The sequence below is a fragment of the Dufourea novaeangliae genome, unplaced genomic scaffold (genome assembly GCF_001272555.1).
Source record: "Dufourea novaeangliae isolate 0120121106 unplaced genomic scaffold, ASM127255v1 scaffold8, whole genome shotgun sequence".
In the NCBI taxonomy this organism is placed as follows: domain Eukaryota; kingdom Metazoa; phylum Arthropoda; class Insecta; order Hymenoptera; family Halictidae; genus Dufourea; species Dufourea novaeangliae.
The window spans coordinates 7,191,305-7,210,097 of NW_015373923.1; the positions used below are offsets into that span (position 1 = coordinate 7,191,305).

The following is an 18,793-nucleotide window of genomic DNA, read 5'->3' on the forward strand; positions in this document are numbered from 1 at the left end:
TACTCCGTTTGAGACTCGTGAAAGCATTGTTCGGTGTGGCGTTATTTGCTCTCCTGATGGCGACCTTGCGACTGAATGAAAGACAAAATAGATTTTGTAGATTTCTTTGCATTCGGTGGACGGTTCTGTTTTTATTTATTAAAAGCTTTTCTGTTTCGTAACTCTTGATCATTTCATCCAGTCGCAAGATCCACACTCAGAGGAATGGTTACGCGAACTGTGTAAATGACTTTGTAATGACTGACCCTATTCAGGGGTGAGGTGCGATATTACCTGTGAGTATTGCTTCGTGGGTCGTCGTGGAGGCGACGGAGATCGTGATCGTGTCACCCTGGCCGCGTATTACCTCGACGCTTTGTGTCTCCAGTTTCACTCGACCTGAGATTTACATTCAGACATAGTTTTTTCGGCAACGATCTACCCCCCAAACAATATCGGCTACCGGCAAGAGTATCATTGTATAGATCGATCTTGCGTTTGCGATCGCAAAAATTTCGGTGAACAATCAAAAAAGAAAACGTGTATGTGTGTGTGTGTGTGTGTGTCAAACAAAAACGGTTAACAAACGCGTCTGAAGCCTGGTGTGTGCTCAAGTTACGGCTCAAACGTTTCGACGTTTGTGTACGCCTTGGTTGTAAAAAAGTGTACACGGTGTGTAAGAGCGTGAACAAAATACAAAAAGCCCGGAACACGTTTCGAAATATGTAACCTCTTACCAAAATCGCACGACGATCGCGTCGATCACAGGACACACAGTTCTTACAGCCGTCGAAGCGTTTTTCTACAGCGTACTCAAATATCTCTCTATAATATGTACAGCTCACTCGTATTTTGCAAACTAACGGCCTCTTTACGCCTCTACTGATCGTTTTCTCAGATCGATAATCGATTACCTTCCGGTCCCGATTCTTCAGCTTGTTGTGGCGTCGCCTCGACATCCTCCTCCACGATTTTCTCCTCCTCCTCGACTGTGATCTTCTCGACGATCTCCTTTTGCATTTCCTCGACGCCCTCTTCCGTTTTTGCTATGGAATTTACATGTACACATTGGGACACGGGTCTCGACAGTAATCGTTCACGGATTTGGTCGTGTAACGAAACGAACGTGTAAAAAAACGGGGATGGAACACATAAAAAAATCGTACAGGTACGTCGTAGAGAATACTTTTGTGTGAGACACGAGGAGAGACAAGTAATTAACAGACACGTGGAGATAGAGACAGAGAGAAAAACGAGAAAAGTCAAACAAAGTGGTTCCGCGTCAAGGGTCTGGTGTGCGACGCCGATCTTTTAGTATATTCCGTTTGGACTCCGTGGTTTTTTGTTAAAATCAAACTTCCGTTGGAAATATTGTGACAAACGACTGTGTGCTTTCTCTCGTACACATTGGTTACGATGAATAACAAACCGAAAAACGAAACCGTATCTTTGCATCGGTACTTACTGAACACGTTGATAAAACACGACGATTCGCTGGTGATTGTCAAAAATTAAAAATTAAGAAATCGTGTACATCGGGCACGTTACGTATCTGAAGAGCTGCTCTATCGATTCATTTAACTCTGGAAAATTCTTCTGTGAATTTTTTTTCATTGGTACATAGTATTTTGTGTTAACAGATCAGAACATCATCGAGAGTGCAGGTCCACGATGGAGCAGCGCAACAATTGAAGTGTAATTGACACTGAGAGCTCGGTAACAGTTCTTAACCATGCGTTGAAGTCACCGGAGTGGCGCTAGTGTCGCTACTACTCGTTAGATTTTAATCATGAAAATTCATCGAATGATAATTCAAATTTCACTTAGAATAGTTTACGTAAGATTTGCAGCAAATTGCCAGCAATAAATGACAAAAGTTGTCTAAAAAATCATAGCCATCTAATCTGTATTTGACTTGGGTTTTGTGGGCAACACCAGCTGACAAAATGGTAAAGCAAATTGGCAGAAAGTCTTGCAACATGACCTATGTCAAATTGAGAACAAAATCGGGACAAGGTTTGCGCCAGCCAATTTGTTGCATATGTCGCTGCCAATTTGCTGCCTATGTTGCTGCCAATGTGTGCGCAAGGTGTTTATAGCAAATCTTGCATAAAACTTGTAGTAATAACTTTATAACAGGCATTAGACAAAATTTGACTCTACAAGTTTGGATGACTAGGTAGAAATCAATTTGTCTAGAAGAAAAATTTTAAAATAAGACCAACTGTCATCGAGCTCAAAGCGTCGAGAAATACTGAAATAGAAAAGGAATGCTTACTCATGACGATCACTTTGCTCTTGCTGGTTACATAACCGAGCTCATTCTCGGCCCTAACCTCGTAGACACCTCCGTCAGAACCCTTCACCAAAGTGACAGTCAGATCGTAACTCTCTTGACGTTTGCTGTCCCTGGTGATCTTGATTCTAGCGTCCGCTGACACTTCCTGCCCGTCCTTGAACCATTTCACCTCGGGATCCGGTGTGCCAGCGACTTCGAATATCAACTTCATGGTGTCTCCCTCCTTCACTCTCTGATCGGCGAGCTTCTTGATTAATTTTGGCCTCGAGTTCACCGTCAGTGTCGAGGTACTCCTTGTCTCACCGTACTCGTTTTTCACCATACAGGTGTACTTTCCCTTCATCTCCGACTTGACCTCCGACATCGTCAGCTTGTAGTAGTCGCCCTCCTCGGTGCGAGTGTATTCCTTCTTTTTTTCTGTGATCTCCACGTCGCCGATGTACCAATGGACGCTTGGTTTTGGGTAACCGTCCACTTCCACGACGAACTCCACGTTTGTCGCGCCCTCGTTCACCGTGACGTCGGTCATCTGCGTTTTGAACCTCGGGATGCCTTTTACCTGTAAAATTGACAATGGAATTTGAAACCTTTATCAGGTGCTGTTCTTCATGTTCATGTGGAACTTGAAACAGCATTTGCGAAGCGTACCTGAACCTTCGTTTCGTCGGACACCATGCCGTGATCCGATGATACTTCCGCTTTGTACACCCCGGCATCCTCGCCCACGGTACCCATGATCTTCAGGGCGAACCTGTTACCGTCTTTCATCATTTTGATGCGACTGTCTTGCGTGATCACCTGTCCGTTTTTGTACCATTTGACAGATGGCGGTACTCTGGACTCGATGTCCACGAACAACGTAAGATGATCTCCTTCGTTGAGGATCTGAGCATCGCCCAAGCCCCTGATGATTTTCGGTGGACTGAGAACTCTCACCTTCCAGATCTCCGTGGTCTGATTGACATCGTTACGAGCTACGATCGAATAAGATCCCGCGTCCTCCAGCCTGGAGTTCTTTATGGTCAGCTTGTAATGATCGTTCTCCTCTTTAACGATGCTAATTCGGCTGTCCTCCTTGATCTCCTGACCGTCTTTGTACCATTTCACTTCTGGCGCGGGGGTAGCTTCGATCTGCAGCGTCATGGTGACCGATTCCTCAATGATCACCGTCACGTCCGATTGCTTCTTGATCACTTTTGGAGCGGACTTGACGATCAGCTCGATCTGCGTGACGTCCTCGCCCAGTTCATTCTTCGCTTTGATGGTGTAGACACCGGCGTCCTTCGCGGTGACGTTCTTGATCACCAGGGACATCGACTCTTCGTCCTCCCAGAGGTACTTATACCTTCCACCAGCAACGATCTCATGCCCGTCCTTCGTCCATCTGATGTCTGGTTTAGGGTATCCCCTGATCTGTAGCTCCAGCATCGCCGAGCCGCCAGCGCTCACCTCTGAATGTTTCATTTCTGAGGCTAGCTTTGGCCTCTCCGGGTCCTTCATTAGCTGATGCACTGCTCCTTGGACCGTCAGCTCGGCGCTGCAGCTGATATTGCCTACGTGATTGATCGTTTGAATATAATATTTGTGAAACCTCCAGAACTAAGTTGGAGCCCTATTAGAATCCCCTAGTTAAGTGGGTTAGGCAACTAGGAAAGGAGTTTAAACTAGGTCCATCGTTTTCGTAGGTTCTTAAATACTAAATCCGCTAAAATATTTAATCCCAAGTTCACTATCAAGAATCACATTTTACGCCAATTACCTGTGGTGGTCTGCGCCACACAGGTGTAAAGGCCAGCATCCTCCGGCCTGACATGTTGGAACACCAGCGCCAATGTGTCGTCGTTGTCCTGGAAGAGGACCTTGAATCGTTCTTCGGGGTCGAACGGTTTCCCATCGCGCAGCCAAGTGAACGAAGGCTCCATTCCAGGCTCGAGGAAACTGTCAGGCATGAAAAGCATCTTGTCGTCGGTTACCGTCACCGTTCCTTCGCACGAGGTTTCGCCGAATCGATTTTTCGCCGTGCACGAGTACTTTCCGGCGTCCTGTTTCTGGACGTCATCGATCACCAGTTCGTAGAATCCTTTGTCCGCTTGCTCGGTGATGATTTTTACGCGAGGATGATTTGAATCGATCGGAACGTCGTCTTTATAACTACAACGAATAGAATTTAGAAGACATTATTATAGGACATCATTTTGGGAATCGAGAAAATAAGCTATTAAGTGGTTACAGGCGTACAATTTCATTTCAGGGTTCGGATCGCCCTTCACTTTAACCATGAAGCGCAGGTAGGTGTTCTCCAGGAGCTCGGTGTCCTTCAGACGCACCAGGAAGATGGGGGCGTTGGCTTCTGCCCTTGCTTTCTTCTCCTCTGGTGTCACTGTGATCAACAATGCAATGTAAACGACAAAGAATCACTTAAATATCAAACTCAACCAGTAGTTTCTGAGTTATCTGGAGAAAATATGAATCCCAGTACAATTTTCAATAACAAACTCACGTTTTTGGACCACAAGCTGAGCTGTGCAAGTGGACTGGCCCTCACTGTTCATAGCTCGAGCGATGTAAATACCGGAATCCGACTCCAGGACATTTTGGAGGGTGAGTTTGAAGGTCTTTCCGGTCGCAGAGGCGGTCACGCGATCTGCCAGTCTGTCCTCCAATGGTTTATTGTCCTTCAACCATTGGACCAGCGTCGTGGAATCGGTGTGCTGCAGAGTGCACTCGAATGTGGCCACTTCTCCAGCTGTGCCAAGGAATAGCCAGTTGGTACACAATAATGATAATGTGTGATATATGGGACACTAGATTTTATGGGCAAATTTGTTATTTGCCTGGTAAGTTTATGCAAGTTTATGTACAAGAGTATTCGTACTTTAGAAAATAGACTGAAGGGGAGGATTCTTAAATTGAGTGAAGCAGAGATCAAAATTGCAGTACAGGATCTTTGATCGGCGTATACAACAGTGGAAGGGTCTCAATGAATATACAATTATCTTTTATACTCATATACTACAGTGATCTATCTACCCAACAATTTGGTACTTATTCTATTCTACTTAATCGATACTGAGAAGCTGTTACAACACTTAAAATTCGGGGAATAAAACATGTAGTGTTCTATATAAAATTAGGCCGAGTGATAAATATCGATATAAAAAGAAGACAGTAAAACATTCAATAGAAAAATAGTTGCTACTTGGAAAAAATATATAGATAGACAAGTAAAGCGAGTTCGCGTTAAATGTGTGAGTCTGCAGAATGATGTTTCTGTTGTTGGTCAAGTGTGCGGAGAATGTGTGTAGTGTGTTTACATGGATGATACAGATCGACAACATCTAGGATTAGCAGTGAAGCTGAACCAACCGCCTAGTGGAACGTGGTAGAAGCGTTTTTACTCAGCTGGCTGTAAGATACCGGAAGAACATAGAGATATATCAACGACACAGTACGATAGAAGATTGAGAGACAGACAGAAGTGAGCAGTAAAGTGGATGATTCAGAATAAGTAGGCTTGTCACTTTACCTACGGCGTGTATCATTTCCACGTTTTTTTCTGGTATCTCTAGAACAGTAAAAATGTGTCTTATGTCCGGTGCTCGGTTTTCCTTTCACTCCTCGAACAGTACAAATCGTGTTCAACGAACATTAAACAAGAATCTTAGGAATTAAGGAACAAGTATTTGTAGTGTCCACAACTCAGATTATAATTGAAGAGTTTCGTTGAAACTCACAGGGCAGCTTTTCGGACACTTTATAACTGTCAGTTTCACTTACGTTCAACGCTGGATCCCTCGATCGTTTTGACGAACACGGGTTTCCCTGTGCTGCCCTCGGTGATCTTCGACATGCTCGTTCGTTCTACCGAAGACACGTTGCCGCCTTGGTAAGAACTGCTCTCCATCATCATCGCGCTGCTGGATGACTCCGCGAATGCGGATACACCGCCATTGCGGCTACTGGATACTGAAGAATACTCTGCAGAAAACGATGTCACCGTTCGTGTAATCATATTGCCAGCGGTAAAGCGCAACAACCACCTTTATTTTGCGTTTTACAAGGAAAGGAAACAGTCCTACTTCGATTTTAACGGGCTTTTGTAAGACGATAGTATACAGGTTCCTAATGATATATGTGAAATATTAGATGTAGACACTTGATAATTTTAATGATATACCTAACATCTTATGGGTCTTGGTGTCCTACGAAAATCACGCTGGTTCGGGCGCACTTCACATAAAAGTTTCCGCTTTCAGAAACTACGTTCGACACCGTGATGACGCACAGCACACAGACACTCGAATGGAATAGTGAAATGGTACGGGGCTTCTGAAGCCCCCGAAGCATGGGACTGAAAATTACATTGCATTGTTAGTTCTATTCTTATCTTTCAAATTATCTAATGTCTACACCTAATATTTCGATCAGAATCGGAAGTCGAACAGTTGGGGTCCTTCCCTTGTATGAATTAGAAGAACAAAAATCGTCAAAAGACCCTGGGGTAACTTAGGTAATCAAAGCAGTCGCCAGGAAGAGTCGACCGATTTCTTTTTCTCCACCGATATCGAGACCATATATTCACTCTCTACCTTCGACAACTTTGGACGAGCTGCTGTATCGACTCGCTGAGTATCTTCGAGACATGTCTGCGGTCTCTTCTTCGACCTTGGCCTTTTTGGTATCTGGGTTTTCTGGATTGCTCGGGTTGCCCCTCTTCTCCGCAACCTTTTCTTCAGGTCCTGGATTCCCTTCCTTCTTTGGTCCCGGATTCGCTTCTGCCTTTGGATTACCTGGATTCGCTGGGTTCGCGGGGTTTCCTGGATTCCCTTTTATCTCTTCTTTCGTTTCTGGCACCTCGGTCAATTGTAGATCGTCAGCAGCGTGCTCGGCGAGCGCTACCACATCGCTCGCGTATTGTCGGATCTCCTTCAGCCAGTAAGTCTTCACTGGATCCTTGTGGGCTACCAAAGTGATGGGATAGGCGGGACTCGAGGGATTGTGTAGCTCAAAAGATCGTACGTCCTCGGGATGGTCCTTCACCTCTACTTCCGGTAACTGGAATCACGAATTTTAAACCAAGATTCGAGTTGAACAAGGATGGCTTGAAAAACTTTGAGATTACTTATTCGAAGAGAAACTTTCTTTAAATTTTGTGCATTATTTTCGTAACCTTTTCACTCCCAAATTATTTAAAAATTACCAAAGAAATATTTTGTTGTATTTTTGTGTACATTACATGACTTATAAACGATTCACAAAAACATTTTAACATTTTGAAACTGTTTGATGCTGTTTTTTATTCGTTGGCAACTTTTATTACAGTTATAATAATATATATTATATACTCACGGATATGAAAAAATATATGATACTAATATTTTATTTCGCAATTTAAAATACGTAGCCATATGGCAACACTGGGAGCGAAAGGGTTAAACTGTGAATTTTATGGATAATCGAAAACTTTCGAAATGGTCGTTTAAATAAAGGTATACGATAAGATTAATTACTCACTCGAATAATATCTTTCAAGACGAACACAGATCTGTCTTCCGATATTCGTCTGACTTTGCAGACGAGTATGCGAGCTTTAAACAGAAACAGGTACCTTTCCTTGCTTTTGCCGTCCTTATCGATTACTGTGTACCACTCCTGCGAATTCAAGATAGTATGTAATAGAAGTCTAATTAATTCTGATCGACAATTAGAATGTACTAACGTGTGTGAGTAGCCTGCCAAGCTTATGGATATTTCCTTTGTATCCTTCGATATTACTTATGAATTTATTGTCCGTTGCCCTGTGGGGGATACCTAGCATCAACTCCAAAGCCTTTTGGAGGTCGTCGCAGTTTTCGCCTAGTCGGGTCGAATACTTCACCAGCTCCTGGAATTGACCGTGAATTCTTTATTATTAAAAATGAGAGGAAACTTAAAATTTCGGATATGTTTGGAAACTTTGGTATTTTGAATCCTCCGAAAACCTTGAAACTTTTAGTAATTTCAAATCTCCAAAAGTCTTACAAACTTTAATGCTTCAAAACCTCCAAAAATGTTGGAAATTTCAGTACTTTGAAATCTCCAAAAACCTTGAAAATTTGAGTACTTTCAAATCTTCAAGAATATTGAAAATTTTAGTGTTTCAGTTAGCTCCAAGGATTCAAGAAATTTCAATTCATTCTCAGAGAGAAGTATTCTCAAGATCAACATCAAATAACCGATCGCAAGAATCAAAGAGGATCAAGAAACATGGCGTCAGTATCAGGGGACAATGGATTTTGATATTCTTCTTTTTTTTTTCATTTCGTAGAATAGATAAAGTTTTTCCACGATAGACGGACGGGGTGAAGGATAACGCGTCGCGAAGATGACCCGTTTTTAGCTCGCTAAATCCGTACTGGCGCCCACTCGTTCGCACACCACCAAGAAACGCTCTGTCGCGGTATTACAAGCTACACCTCGTCGAACTCTGTGGCTTTCCTTGATCTATATCCACCAGGAATAATCATGGGATAGAAACGGTGGTATCGAGGCGTACGAATTCCGGATGGTCTGACGACGTGGTGTCGTACCAGCGGAACCATGTATTCTTGGCACATCGTAGTCACCTCCTAACTTGTCATTTATTCGTCCAATTCAACTGGCGAATTGTGAATAATTGTTTCTGTAAGAAATGAACGTACCACCTAATCAGCGGCGATTTAACCCTTTAATGGTGGAATTTTTTTTTGGAAATTTTGTACCTATTTGATTTCTTTATTCTAATAAAAGAAATATACTTTGCAATTTTGACTAAAGTTTCAATTTTTATAATAAAACGTATTTTATTTTCTCACATGACGAGTATAGTTGTCATTGTTCAAAAAGTGGTAATTTCTTTATGACGAGTATACTCGTCGAATACCGTAAAAATGTTAGTAACTTTCTCTGACCCAACGTTAAGTCGCGTAACAACTTACAGTTGAGAAACATAACGACAGCCTTGATACTGCAACAATGTTCTCCTCCATCCAGATTAAAAAGTAAATTAATAGGCTCCTTATTCATAAGTGCTGAAGCCAAAAACCCTATTAATAAGCTACCAGTCGGTAAAATGTTATAGAAAAAGTAGAACTGCATTAAACTAATTTCAATAAAATTAGAATATTAATTTTCAAAAAAATGTTAATGAATTTTACGTTTCTATTTTTTTCCTGAGATCTATAGTCTTCTACATATGTATATAGCAACTCGTGTTTCTCATTATTTTCGGGCATCTGGCCCAGTCTCGAATCAAAGTGATTCGTACGCCAAGTCAGAGATTTGCACGGTAACTAAATGGGATTAACTAGTTGTGATGATATTAATCAACTGTACCGATGGCGAATCAATTTTCTCTGGTGGTCGATACAGCAAGTCGAATAATCGAAATCCTTTTGAAAGAGTAACCTCTAACTCGAGAGGGTGGCGCGCTCTCGAGGGGTTAGGGATTAAAGTTCGGCACGCAACAATTAATCCGCACGGCATGCGATTTCAAGGCGAACCGGGAAGTATTTTAGCGCCGCGTGCTATTTTCGTCTGACAGATTGAAATTTCAGCACGGATATAGGTCACGTGCGGATTTTACAGGTCGTCGTGTCTGGCCGCCGTCAAATTAATTCTTCGTATAAATTCCGTTTATTGACGTGTCCCGCGACTTGACATTTCACGCAGCGCCCTAAAATACCGACTGTTATTCAGGTCAGTATTCATAAAAAATACCGTAAAAATGAAAATCCTTCTGTTTGATAGAACAGAAATTATATAGACCAGGTTTTCTAACAAACACCGTCCTAAGATCCTTTTGTAATTACTACCACTTCTAATAATTACTATTAAACATTGCGCATCTATTTATCTCTTAAATAAATTTACCTTGTAACACTTTTAGTATCCTATTCCATAATTCTAAATCGTTTGAAACATTAATGAAGCAGCAGTCAATAAAACATACGCTGTATAAACTAAATTTTCTCTCAAAGATTCGTGTTTCCGTTTCAAAACAAGACTCGTGCCAGGTGATGGGACGATCTATTAAATTGTACGTAAATAAATAACAATATCCGTGTTATAGATGCATACAGGTGATACAAAGTACGTGAAGAGGAGAATCTATGGAAACCTCGGGGGATATCAAACGAAGCATAAAGTATTAGGCGACGGGGCTGGCCCTATCGAATTTCAACGGCAACTTTATATGACGATTAGATATGCGGGTGGTTTATGCATAACTTGCTGGAATCCTTTCAAAAGATATACTCGGCACGCTGTATTTCTGTCAAACACCCTTGAAATGTATTTTGGATTTCGGTATCGCGGCGACGGTAATCGGTTCTCATTTTTTCGGAACAGGGAAGCCAGGAATGGGACGAACGAAGGGTGAAAATATAGTTTTTCCAGTGGAATCGTACCTTGAGTAGGAGCTGGTAGTCGTTTATGCGTTGTATCGGAAGCTTCAAGTGTTCCGATAGACTTTTGTCGTCACGGAGAGTCTGGCTCAGCTCCTGCAAACACGAGCTTACGTTAAACTTCCTCGAACTTGTGTTTAATTTCACTGATGAATAGCTCTTCCTTTATGAATTTCGATTAAAATAGAAGTCTTGAGTAATTGGTTTTTGAATGTTTACGCAAATTAAAATTTTCATAGACTAGCACGAAAAGTTAATCGAAGACCACTGAGTTTATTAAAATTATTCATGAATGATATATGTGCACAAAATCTGTCGTTTAGTGGTAAATGGACTGCGATATTTTAGGCACTCACAGAATACATTGTAATCTAGAAATCAGTATACTGAAATGTGCAATAACATTTGATTATTCTTTTATATTATTTGGAATCCGATAGAACCATTAATATGGTAAATAAATTTTTCTTGAACTCCAGTTTCTGCAAACTAGTCGATAATAGAGATAAATTATTCAAATCTGCGTACGATTTCTTAAGCAATTTCACCATTTTCTCCGAACTAAATACACCGAGCTTTCATTCTGAAAATAGACGCAAGATCTCGATTTCCATCGCACGGGAATTGGAATTACAAATTTCCACGGTCGATCCACGTGTTGCCCGTCACTGTAATTCGACACCAAGATGAAGAGTCGTGTATTTTTGGATGAGACTGGATTTTCCACGCAACTATTCGCAATCAGTCAAACGGTAAGCCTAACAAACACGAGGAAACGTTTACGAGCATACCCGAGAGAACAATGGATAATAAAACGTCTACGTAACGAAGACTTATTTATTCTTCTAAGACAATTATTCTTCGAAACTGCAACGGCTACCTCGCGAAAAATTCCGAATCTAGGAATCGTCCCTTCCAAAGATCCAGCATAGCAATCACTAATGTCACACTGTCATCGTTTCACCGTTCCAATCGAGATTGTACATAAACTCAATCTCGATTTTACACTTAATCCCAAACATTACTAAAACTTCCAAAATTCGAAATAAATCATTCGCACAAACTGTTTAAAAAGACACCAAACGTTCCTGAACAAAAATCGTCGAAGAATTCGATTTTCCGTTAAGACGAAATCGGGTGACGAATTGACGACCGATGATAAATTATCGACGGAGATCGCGGACCGGTTACCGATATATCAACCGGAAGGGCGGAGACGCACCTTAACGGAGGTCAAGGGACGTAAACACTGTTGTTCGTGTTTTTCGAGTCGTTGGTTCGATGAAGAGACACCGTGGCTGGTCGCAGACTGGACCCAGGGTCCCTGCTCTTCCGCCGATTCTCTTCCTCCGCAGTCGGTGGTTACCGAAAATCACCCGGCAGGAGACCAATACGGCCACGGCTATACTTAGACGCCGGACGAACTCGTGGACTGACCACGCACAAAAACAACACGGACGCACAGTGGTCTGAAAACGCGTTTTTACTGGCCAAAAGAGAAAATGTCATTGAAACTTTCTAAATAAACTATATACAATCTATAAAGTGTGCAAATTATTTAAGATTTTTCAGAAAAAAATGTACCCAAGATACAACAGGTTCCCCTACAATCTTGTTTCAGCGAGTCCTCTGTCGGATAAGAGTAATGTTCATCGTCGTGAAAGACGTATGAACCGCCCTATCGCTGCTGAATCGGCATCCCCTGATTTCCTGCCCGCCCCGGGACAGACGCCCTTTCCATGTCGGAGCGTGTTTAATAGCCGTGACCGAAATAAACGTAAATCGAATCCAAATAAAACTACGCGACAAAATGGAAACCCGTCTCGTAAACACGGCTAATCTACGAGAGTCCCCTAATGCACTTAATGCGACCGCGTTTGAAACCAGACACGATTCGACCGGTCTAATTTTAATATCTATATCATTAAAACGGTTCCGCGAGTCTTCACGAAAATTTCGTCGATCTTTTGAGTCAAACCTCCCGAAATAACGAGGCGAATCACGGGGAGAAAAAGGCGAACAACAGGCTTCGATATAATAAAACGGTTGCAGCAATGATCCGGCCACCCACAGTCTTCGCGTGTTATGGATAACTGATTTCAAATCTAAATGTTTCGGCGAAATTTCGAGTGGAGAGAGATTTCGAAAAAAAAAATGATCAACCCGCGAGAAGCACTCTATAAGCACACTTCAGTTGAAGTTATGGGAATGCTGTGTATCGAATCTTTCAAGAATACTAGAGATTAGAACTGAAGAACTCTATAAAGTATACGAAATAGAAGAACTTTATTCTCTACTCTAAATAATCTTTGGAGAAATAAACAATTTTACCATTCTGTTATTACTACTCCACTCCCACTATTCTTAGTTTCGAACGAAAAGTCTAGAAGATATTTCCCATTGAAACCGCCATTCATAATTCACTGTTCAGTTCAATTATTTTGATGGAACCGATGCTTCTTTTTATTCATCGGCCCTAAAGTGTACAATACGGCCGTAAATTATGCAGTACCAAACTCGAAACACCCCGTACACCGTATATAGCGTACAGTGGTGAACGCAGGACTCCATCATCGAGCGAGGATTACGCTGTCATCGTGTAATGACAGCCAACCGCGACGTCACCGGCCGATAACGTGCGGCGCTTTCTTCCTTTTCTTTCCGGGGCCACGCGTCTCGAAGCGAGACTGTCGTGCATAAGCAAGAGGAGCGAAAGATGTTCCACGCGTTAAGAATAAACCGAGCTATTTCGGGGTCTGGACAGACGCCCGCTTACCCCCGCTTGTTACGTAATCGCGAAATTTCCTCCGATTCGCATGGACAAAACGCGTGCGCAACAACCATGGAGGGAACTGGAAGGCGTCCTTCGTCACACGTGAATTCTACAATTTTCCTACTCGCACTGTGACAAGAAAAAGAGATAAATTTTCCATATAAATAGTTAACGAAAACTACAATTTTATATGGATCTTTTAGCGTGTGACGATAATAAATTTTGACTATTTTCAAAGATGTAGAGAAATAAAGATCCAACGGTCTATCCGAGATTGTATTGGAAAACGGATGTGTTTTCGAATCGGGGGCAAAGATCCGTGGCGCTATGGTAGCTGTCGTCAAATCGGCGAACTAACAAGATGGCGGACAGGAATCTTCTTTACCGACTCGCGGTTTCGTTCCACGAAATTTGCTTTTCAAGAAACTTTGTCTGTAACGCATTTGAAGTTTTGTTTTTTGAGTTAGTGTTTTAATATATTATTTTTGTAGATTGTTGACTGACCTCAAAATATTCTCGTACGGAGTCGTTCATCTGCAGGAATTCCTGGGCAGCTGGTTCGTCCCTGCAGTAGGCCACGTGCTTGTCGAAGTCCCTTTCCTAGTTCAATGAAGAATGAACTTTAATGTTAAATTTATTACACCAGTCGAACATTTCCGATCGATTACAGTATTTTATCACTGAATACATAAGAATTTATATCTCAGCCACTGGGGCCCCACTACGTAATTAACCCTTGGAGTACGGTTACCGGGTCCGTTTGGACCCAACAGTTTAACAGCTGTATCTAATTTATCCATTTGTAAATACAATTTAAGCTAGACGTTGTTCGTATTTAGTCATATAAAAGAGGCAGGTGTTTTTTCATGATTGCGTTCGAAAGTATGTTTAAAAAGAAGGAAGCGTAGGGTTTCAAACGGACCCAGACACCACTGTCTCTACGAACATTAAAAACGTCCGTACTCCGAGGGTTAAATACAATAAGAAAAATGATTCATTTGTGATCCAAAATGAAACCAATACTTTCATGTATCTTAGACTATCTAATTTGAATTGTATAAAGTGTTTATTTATTTCGGGTAAGAGAACTTTGTGTTTAATTTTCTTGACACGACTCACCAATCGTAGAAAGGTCTTGCCCAGCATACGTGGCTGATCCGCATAGTACTTGACGCCCTCGATCAACACCCTGCCGAACGATCTATGTAAGGTACGAATTAATTTTCAACGCTAAACCACACACCATGCCTACGAGCCGGGGGCCACGTCCTCCTTCGATTCAGTGCGACATTTAGGGGTGCAATTATAACACGAACGATAGGTCAGGATCGTTAATCTTCTACAATTCGGTGCACCATGAGACTATCTATTGTGCTGATTAAATAACAAGGTGTTACACGCAACGAATGCTGCAATACTGTTATTAAATACTTCTGGAATGAGACACAAGTCAATTACAATATTTTATTCCGCCTGTTGGTAAATGGGGGAGGGGGGTAAGATCTGAATACTTTTCAACGAGCCACGACAATTGTCTGACTATGCAAAAACTGTCGTTCTCGTTGAAAGAATGAATTTCGGGGTCAATGAAAAAGCGTGCTCACATCACTACCACGGAACACACGATCACACACACGACTATATTACCGGACTTACGCCACTTTGCTCTACGATCTAAAGAGAAAGAAACGTGCGTTGACGAACGTGTGCGATGCGTGTCGTGTATGTATCTATTTATAATTTTGTACCGATCATTGTGAATGGGTTCTGTCTGTTCCCTACCGAATTATGGGTGTAAATAGACATTCATTGCTTACAAAAAAAAATATAAATACAATAATTTGTGTCCTCTGCCCAGCGCCGGATCAAGGGAGGTCTAGGGGGGGGGGCTGTAGTCCCCAAGTTCCAGGGGGGGCCCCGTTCTGAACTTTCCATTTCGTTATGATCAAATGTCATTTAATTTTATTTAAAATAAATTTCAATTTTTGTCTAGCAAAGGGACCCCCTGGACTACAAAAAAATCTTAATCCGGGCTTGCCTCTGCTATGTATGTATCTTTTCGAAAAACAATGAACAAAGATCGTTTCTTTTGTGATGAATGTCTGTTTAGAAGTGTCGCAGTGAACTTGTCCAATCTTTTGCCAACGCGTCCTTTATACGTACGTATTGTGGAAATCAGCGATCTGCTTCAGGTTCGTGAAAATGATGTCTTTGTTGTCGCGCACGATCCGCGGGACATCCGGATTGTCGAGCGGCTTCAAGTAACGTTCGACGACCAGCTGAAGGTCCCTGCCAAATTCCTCCTCGGTCTCGACCAGCTCCTTCACTACCGCCCTACGAGAAATCAAACATTTATAAGTTTATAACAATACCACCTTCGATGGAATTTCTTCCATATTCTCGATCATTTTAATAAAACTCACTCTCTTCGATAATGCGAGTCCTCGGGTCGGTGTCCAATCGCTGTGTCCTCGCTGAGGGCGGTTTGCATTAGTATCGACATGGGCAGCCATCCTTCCTTTGAATCTGCTGTACGAACGTACACTCTATTGGGTAAGAAAAATTTCAATTAAACTGAATGTTTCTTTTCATACGAGAAGAAAGCAGAAGCTTAGTAATTGTTAACATTAAAAATTGTGGCAAAGGAGGTCTGTGGGGGCCAAAATTCATCTCAGCAACGAGCAGTTTGTAGTTAAAGAATTAAGATCAGATTGTAAAAATATGCAAAGATTGATAGATATATTGTTCGTGAACTAAAGGGAGGGGGTTGAAAGAATATAGAAGTCTCTATACAGGTTGTTTCACAAAACGGGGACACAACTTCGTGTAAATTTAGTCGAAACGTGTGTCCGTCGCCAGTAATATCCCCCTAGTCCACTTTAAATGGTACTGACAAATTCAAGGCCTAATGGGCTGAACAGACCGCCAACAAATATATTCTTTGGAATATAATGAGAAGGTATTTTCATATCAACGATTTTACGTGTAAATTAGTCATAACCTGGCCTGCTTCCGGAATAAGAAACAATTTGCGTCCGTTTTGAACCAATATGGCGGAATTTTAACCTTAAATCCTTCTTCAGTCGGCCATTATTCTGATCCAAAATAATTTACACGTAAGCTTTGCAAGTTTCTGATTTATTTATACTAGATGCGATGAAATTGTACAAAATATTGTACACGTTGTCTGCAGTTACTAGGAACGACACAAAATTCTTCGAATAATGTGACGGTCCTGACGTAGCTGATAGTAAATAACTCGCGATCCATTGAACGTCGTCGTTGCCAAACCACCGAATCGACGTTTCTCAGCTTGAACCTCACCTTTACTCGAGCTTTATTTTCAGAACTGGCCGATATTTCACCTTCCTCGGAATCGGCTACCGGTCCGCGAGCCAATAGAACGTAACCAGTTAACTCGTTAAATTATGCAACCGAATTTCATTTAGCTGCGCGACATTTCGGTTTGCGAATCGGTGGAGGTGTTCTCCAAAATTTGTCTCCTTCGAGATCTTCCGGCACTTCCTACGATGGCGCAGGACGAAAGAAAATGATGATAGATTTAGAAATGTACTGTTCGTAAATCATTGCGGGATTTCGCTACGCTGTTGCAATTTTCGCGATGCGTCAATTTTGATTTTTCGAAACACGATTTATACATTATCGACTCTGCAACTGTTCTGGCCGCTGGCCAATCACGCAAAGTGTCTCGGGGATATTATTGCCGTAGGGACGTTTATAAACGCTTCATCTTCATTAACGTCGTCGTAAATTAACACGGTCAGTTTTATCTTGGAGTCCACTCGAGTTGAAACATCATCGATATTAATATTACAAACAATGTTGTATTGTCCTGGTATCAAAGATTAAATTCTCCGGTCAGAATATAATTGGGCTTCTCATTCTAGGATAGGGCACTCAGAATCACTATTCTTTGTATTTTGTCAAACTTTTATCCTTAAGTAATAGTCATTTAAGGTTTTAATAGTTACTCAAGCTTTCATCCTTAAACCTTTCGATACTATGGACTACAGTCGTTCGCCATGAAGTAACTACCATTGCGGACCTAGTTTCTGACCAGAACCCAATTTCTGATGAGTTTAGTATATAAGTACCATATAATAATTTTATTATGATAAAAGTGTTTTCTATAAAATAAGTGCGATCAAACAGACGGTCGATAATTCTAGTTACATTCCCACCAACCGCCGATAGACGAGGATAATAAGGACGCATAACAGCCATCTAATAAACAGGCGAAGCGCTTCCACGGAATCAGAAAACCAGCGATATACATTAATGACCGAATAGTCGTCTTCAGTATAATCCGTAAGGTTGAAATACGACGAGTTCATTGGCTCGCGCCGTTAACATAATGCCCCAGGGCTACTGTTTGACCGGAGCACCTGTCGTTGCTATATCTCGTGCACGGATTTAGTCGTGCGAGTCCCCATGTAAAAGCGCGCTCGCGTCCAGTCTTCGTTGTTCAATGGAGCCCGCCACCTTTCTTCGATGCTTCTTGTTATTGTTCGATCGTTGAACCGACGTTCGCATCGAGGGGAACTTCTCTTGGCTCGGACTCTTCGTAACCGCGTCGTCCATCTCCAATACCAACGAATTCGAAAGCAATAGTGACGTTTTAAGAGTGACGGTCGAGGTAGCGTAATTTATTGCTCGGTTCGCACCTGTTGGGACCATATTTTAGTCACACTCACAGCCTTGAGGCCTAACGATGACACGCCCTTGGCGAAGTTTTCGGAGTTCAACATCGGTTCAGTCGACGATCTTCGTCCAGATTGCCTTGGATTGTGATCTTCTGGTTCCTTCGAAAGATGATCTGAATCGTGATGATTTCAGCTGTTACGGTTTCTGTTCTTGTGATTTAATATAGTGTTCGATGATGATTTATATGACACATTGAAAGACGGAGGTTTGGCCACTTCTGGTTCAATTTAGAAATGAGAGTTTCTGATGTTATAAGTGTAGGTACTCCTTCTGGTGAAACTCTTTCGTTGGGATGGTTTAATGTGATTAGGTAAAGTAATAAGTAATCATCTATTCTGTTAAATTCGGTGTCGAAAAAGGATATAGATCCTCTTACGTTAATATAGGAGACTATAGATACAATGGTATCAACTGTGGCCATCAACGAAGGGACTCCTTCCCACAAAGATCCCATTCAATGGAAGATCAGTCGAACGCAGAAGTAAGGTAACCACTTTCCAGTCAGTACTCGGATCATCTTTACTAAATTTGCTTATGTCTAAATCTGCATTAATCCAGTGGTACCAGCTGTATTTACCAACACTCTTTACTCTA

The 18,793-nt window shown here is 41.8% G+C and overlaps 1 protein-coding gene across 1 annotated transcript in view; it reads right to left on the minus strand.

Annotated features, from left to right (window-relative positions):
* LOC107194977 (muscle M-line assembly protein unc-89) overlaps nucleotides 1–18,793 on the minus strand; it is a 36,883-nt gene that overhangs the window by 10,862 nt on the left and 7,228 nt on the right. The window contains exons 4-20 of the mRNA XM_015584705.1: nucleotides 15,898–16,020; nucleotides 15,638–15,808; nucleotides 14,594–14,675; nucleotides 13,979–14,074; nucleotides 10,705–10,797; nucleotides 7,998–8,162; nucleotides 7,793–7,930; nucleotides 6,868–7,333; nucleotides 6,056–6,256; nucleotides 5,805–5,843; nucleotides 4,779–5,024; nucleotides 4,517–4,658; nucleotides 4,038–4,429; nucleotides 2,927–3,831; nucleotides 2,258–2,837; nucleotides 894–1,025; nucleotides 274–378 (exon numbers count right to left, since the gene is read on the minus strand). Of these exons, the coding sequence (XP_015440191.1) occupies nucleotides 274–378; nucleotides 894–1,025; nucleotides 2,258–2,837; nucleotides 2,927–3,831; nucleotides 4,038–4,429; nucleotides 4,517–4,658; nucleotides 4,779–5,024; nucleotides 5,805–5,843; nucleotides 6,056–6,256; nucleotides 6,868–7,333; nucleotides 7,793–7,930; nucleotides 7,998–8,162; nucleotides 10,705–10,797; nucleotides 13,979–14,074; nucleotides 14,594–14,675; nucleotides 15,638–15,808; nucleotides 15,898–16,020 (4,076 nt within the window). The remainder of the gene's footprint in view (nucleotides 1–273; nucleotides 379–893; nucleotides 1,026–2,257; nucleotides 2,838–2,926; nucleotides 3,832–4,037; nucleotides 4,430–4,516; nucleotides 4,659–4,778; nucleotides 5,025–5,804; nucleotides 5,844–6,055; nucleotides 6,257–6,867; nucleotides 7,334–7,792; nucleotides 7,931–7,997; nucleotides 8,163–10,704; nucleotides 10,798–13,978; nucleotides 14,075–14,593; nucleotides 14,676–15,637; nucleotides 15,809–15,897; nucleotides 16,021–18,793) is intronic.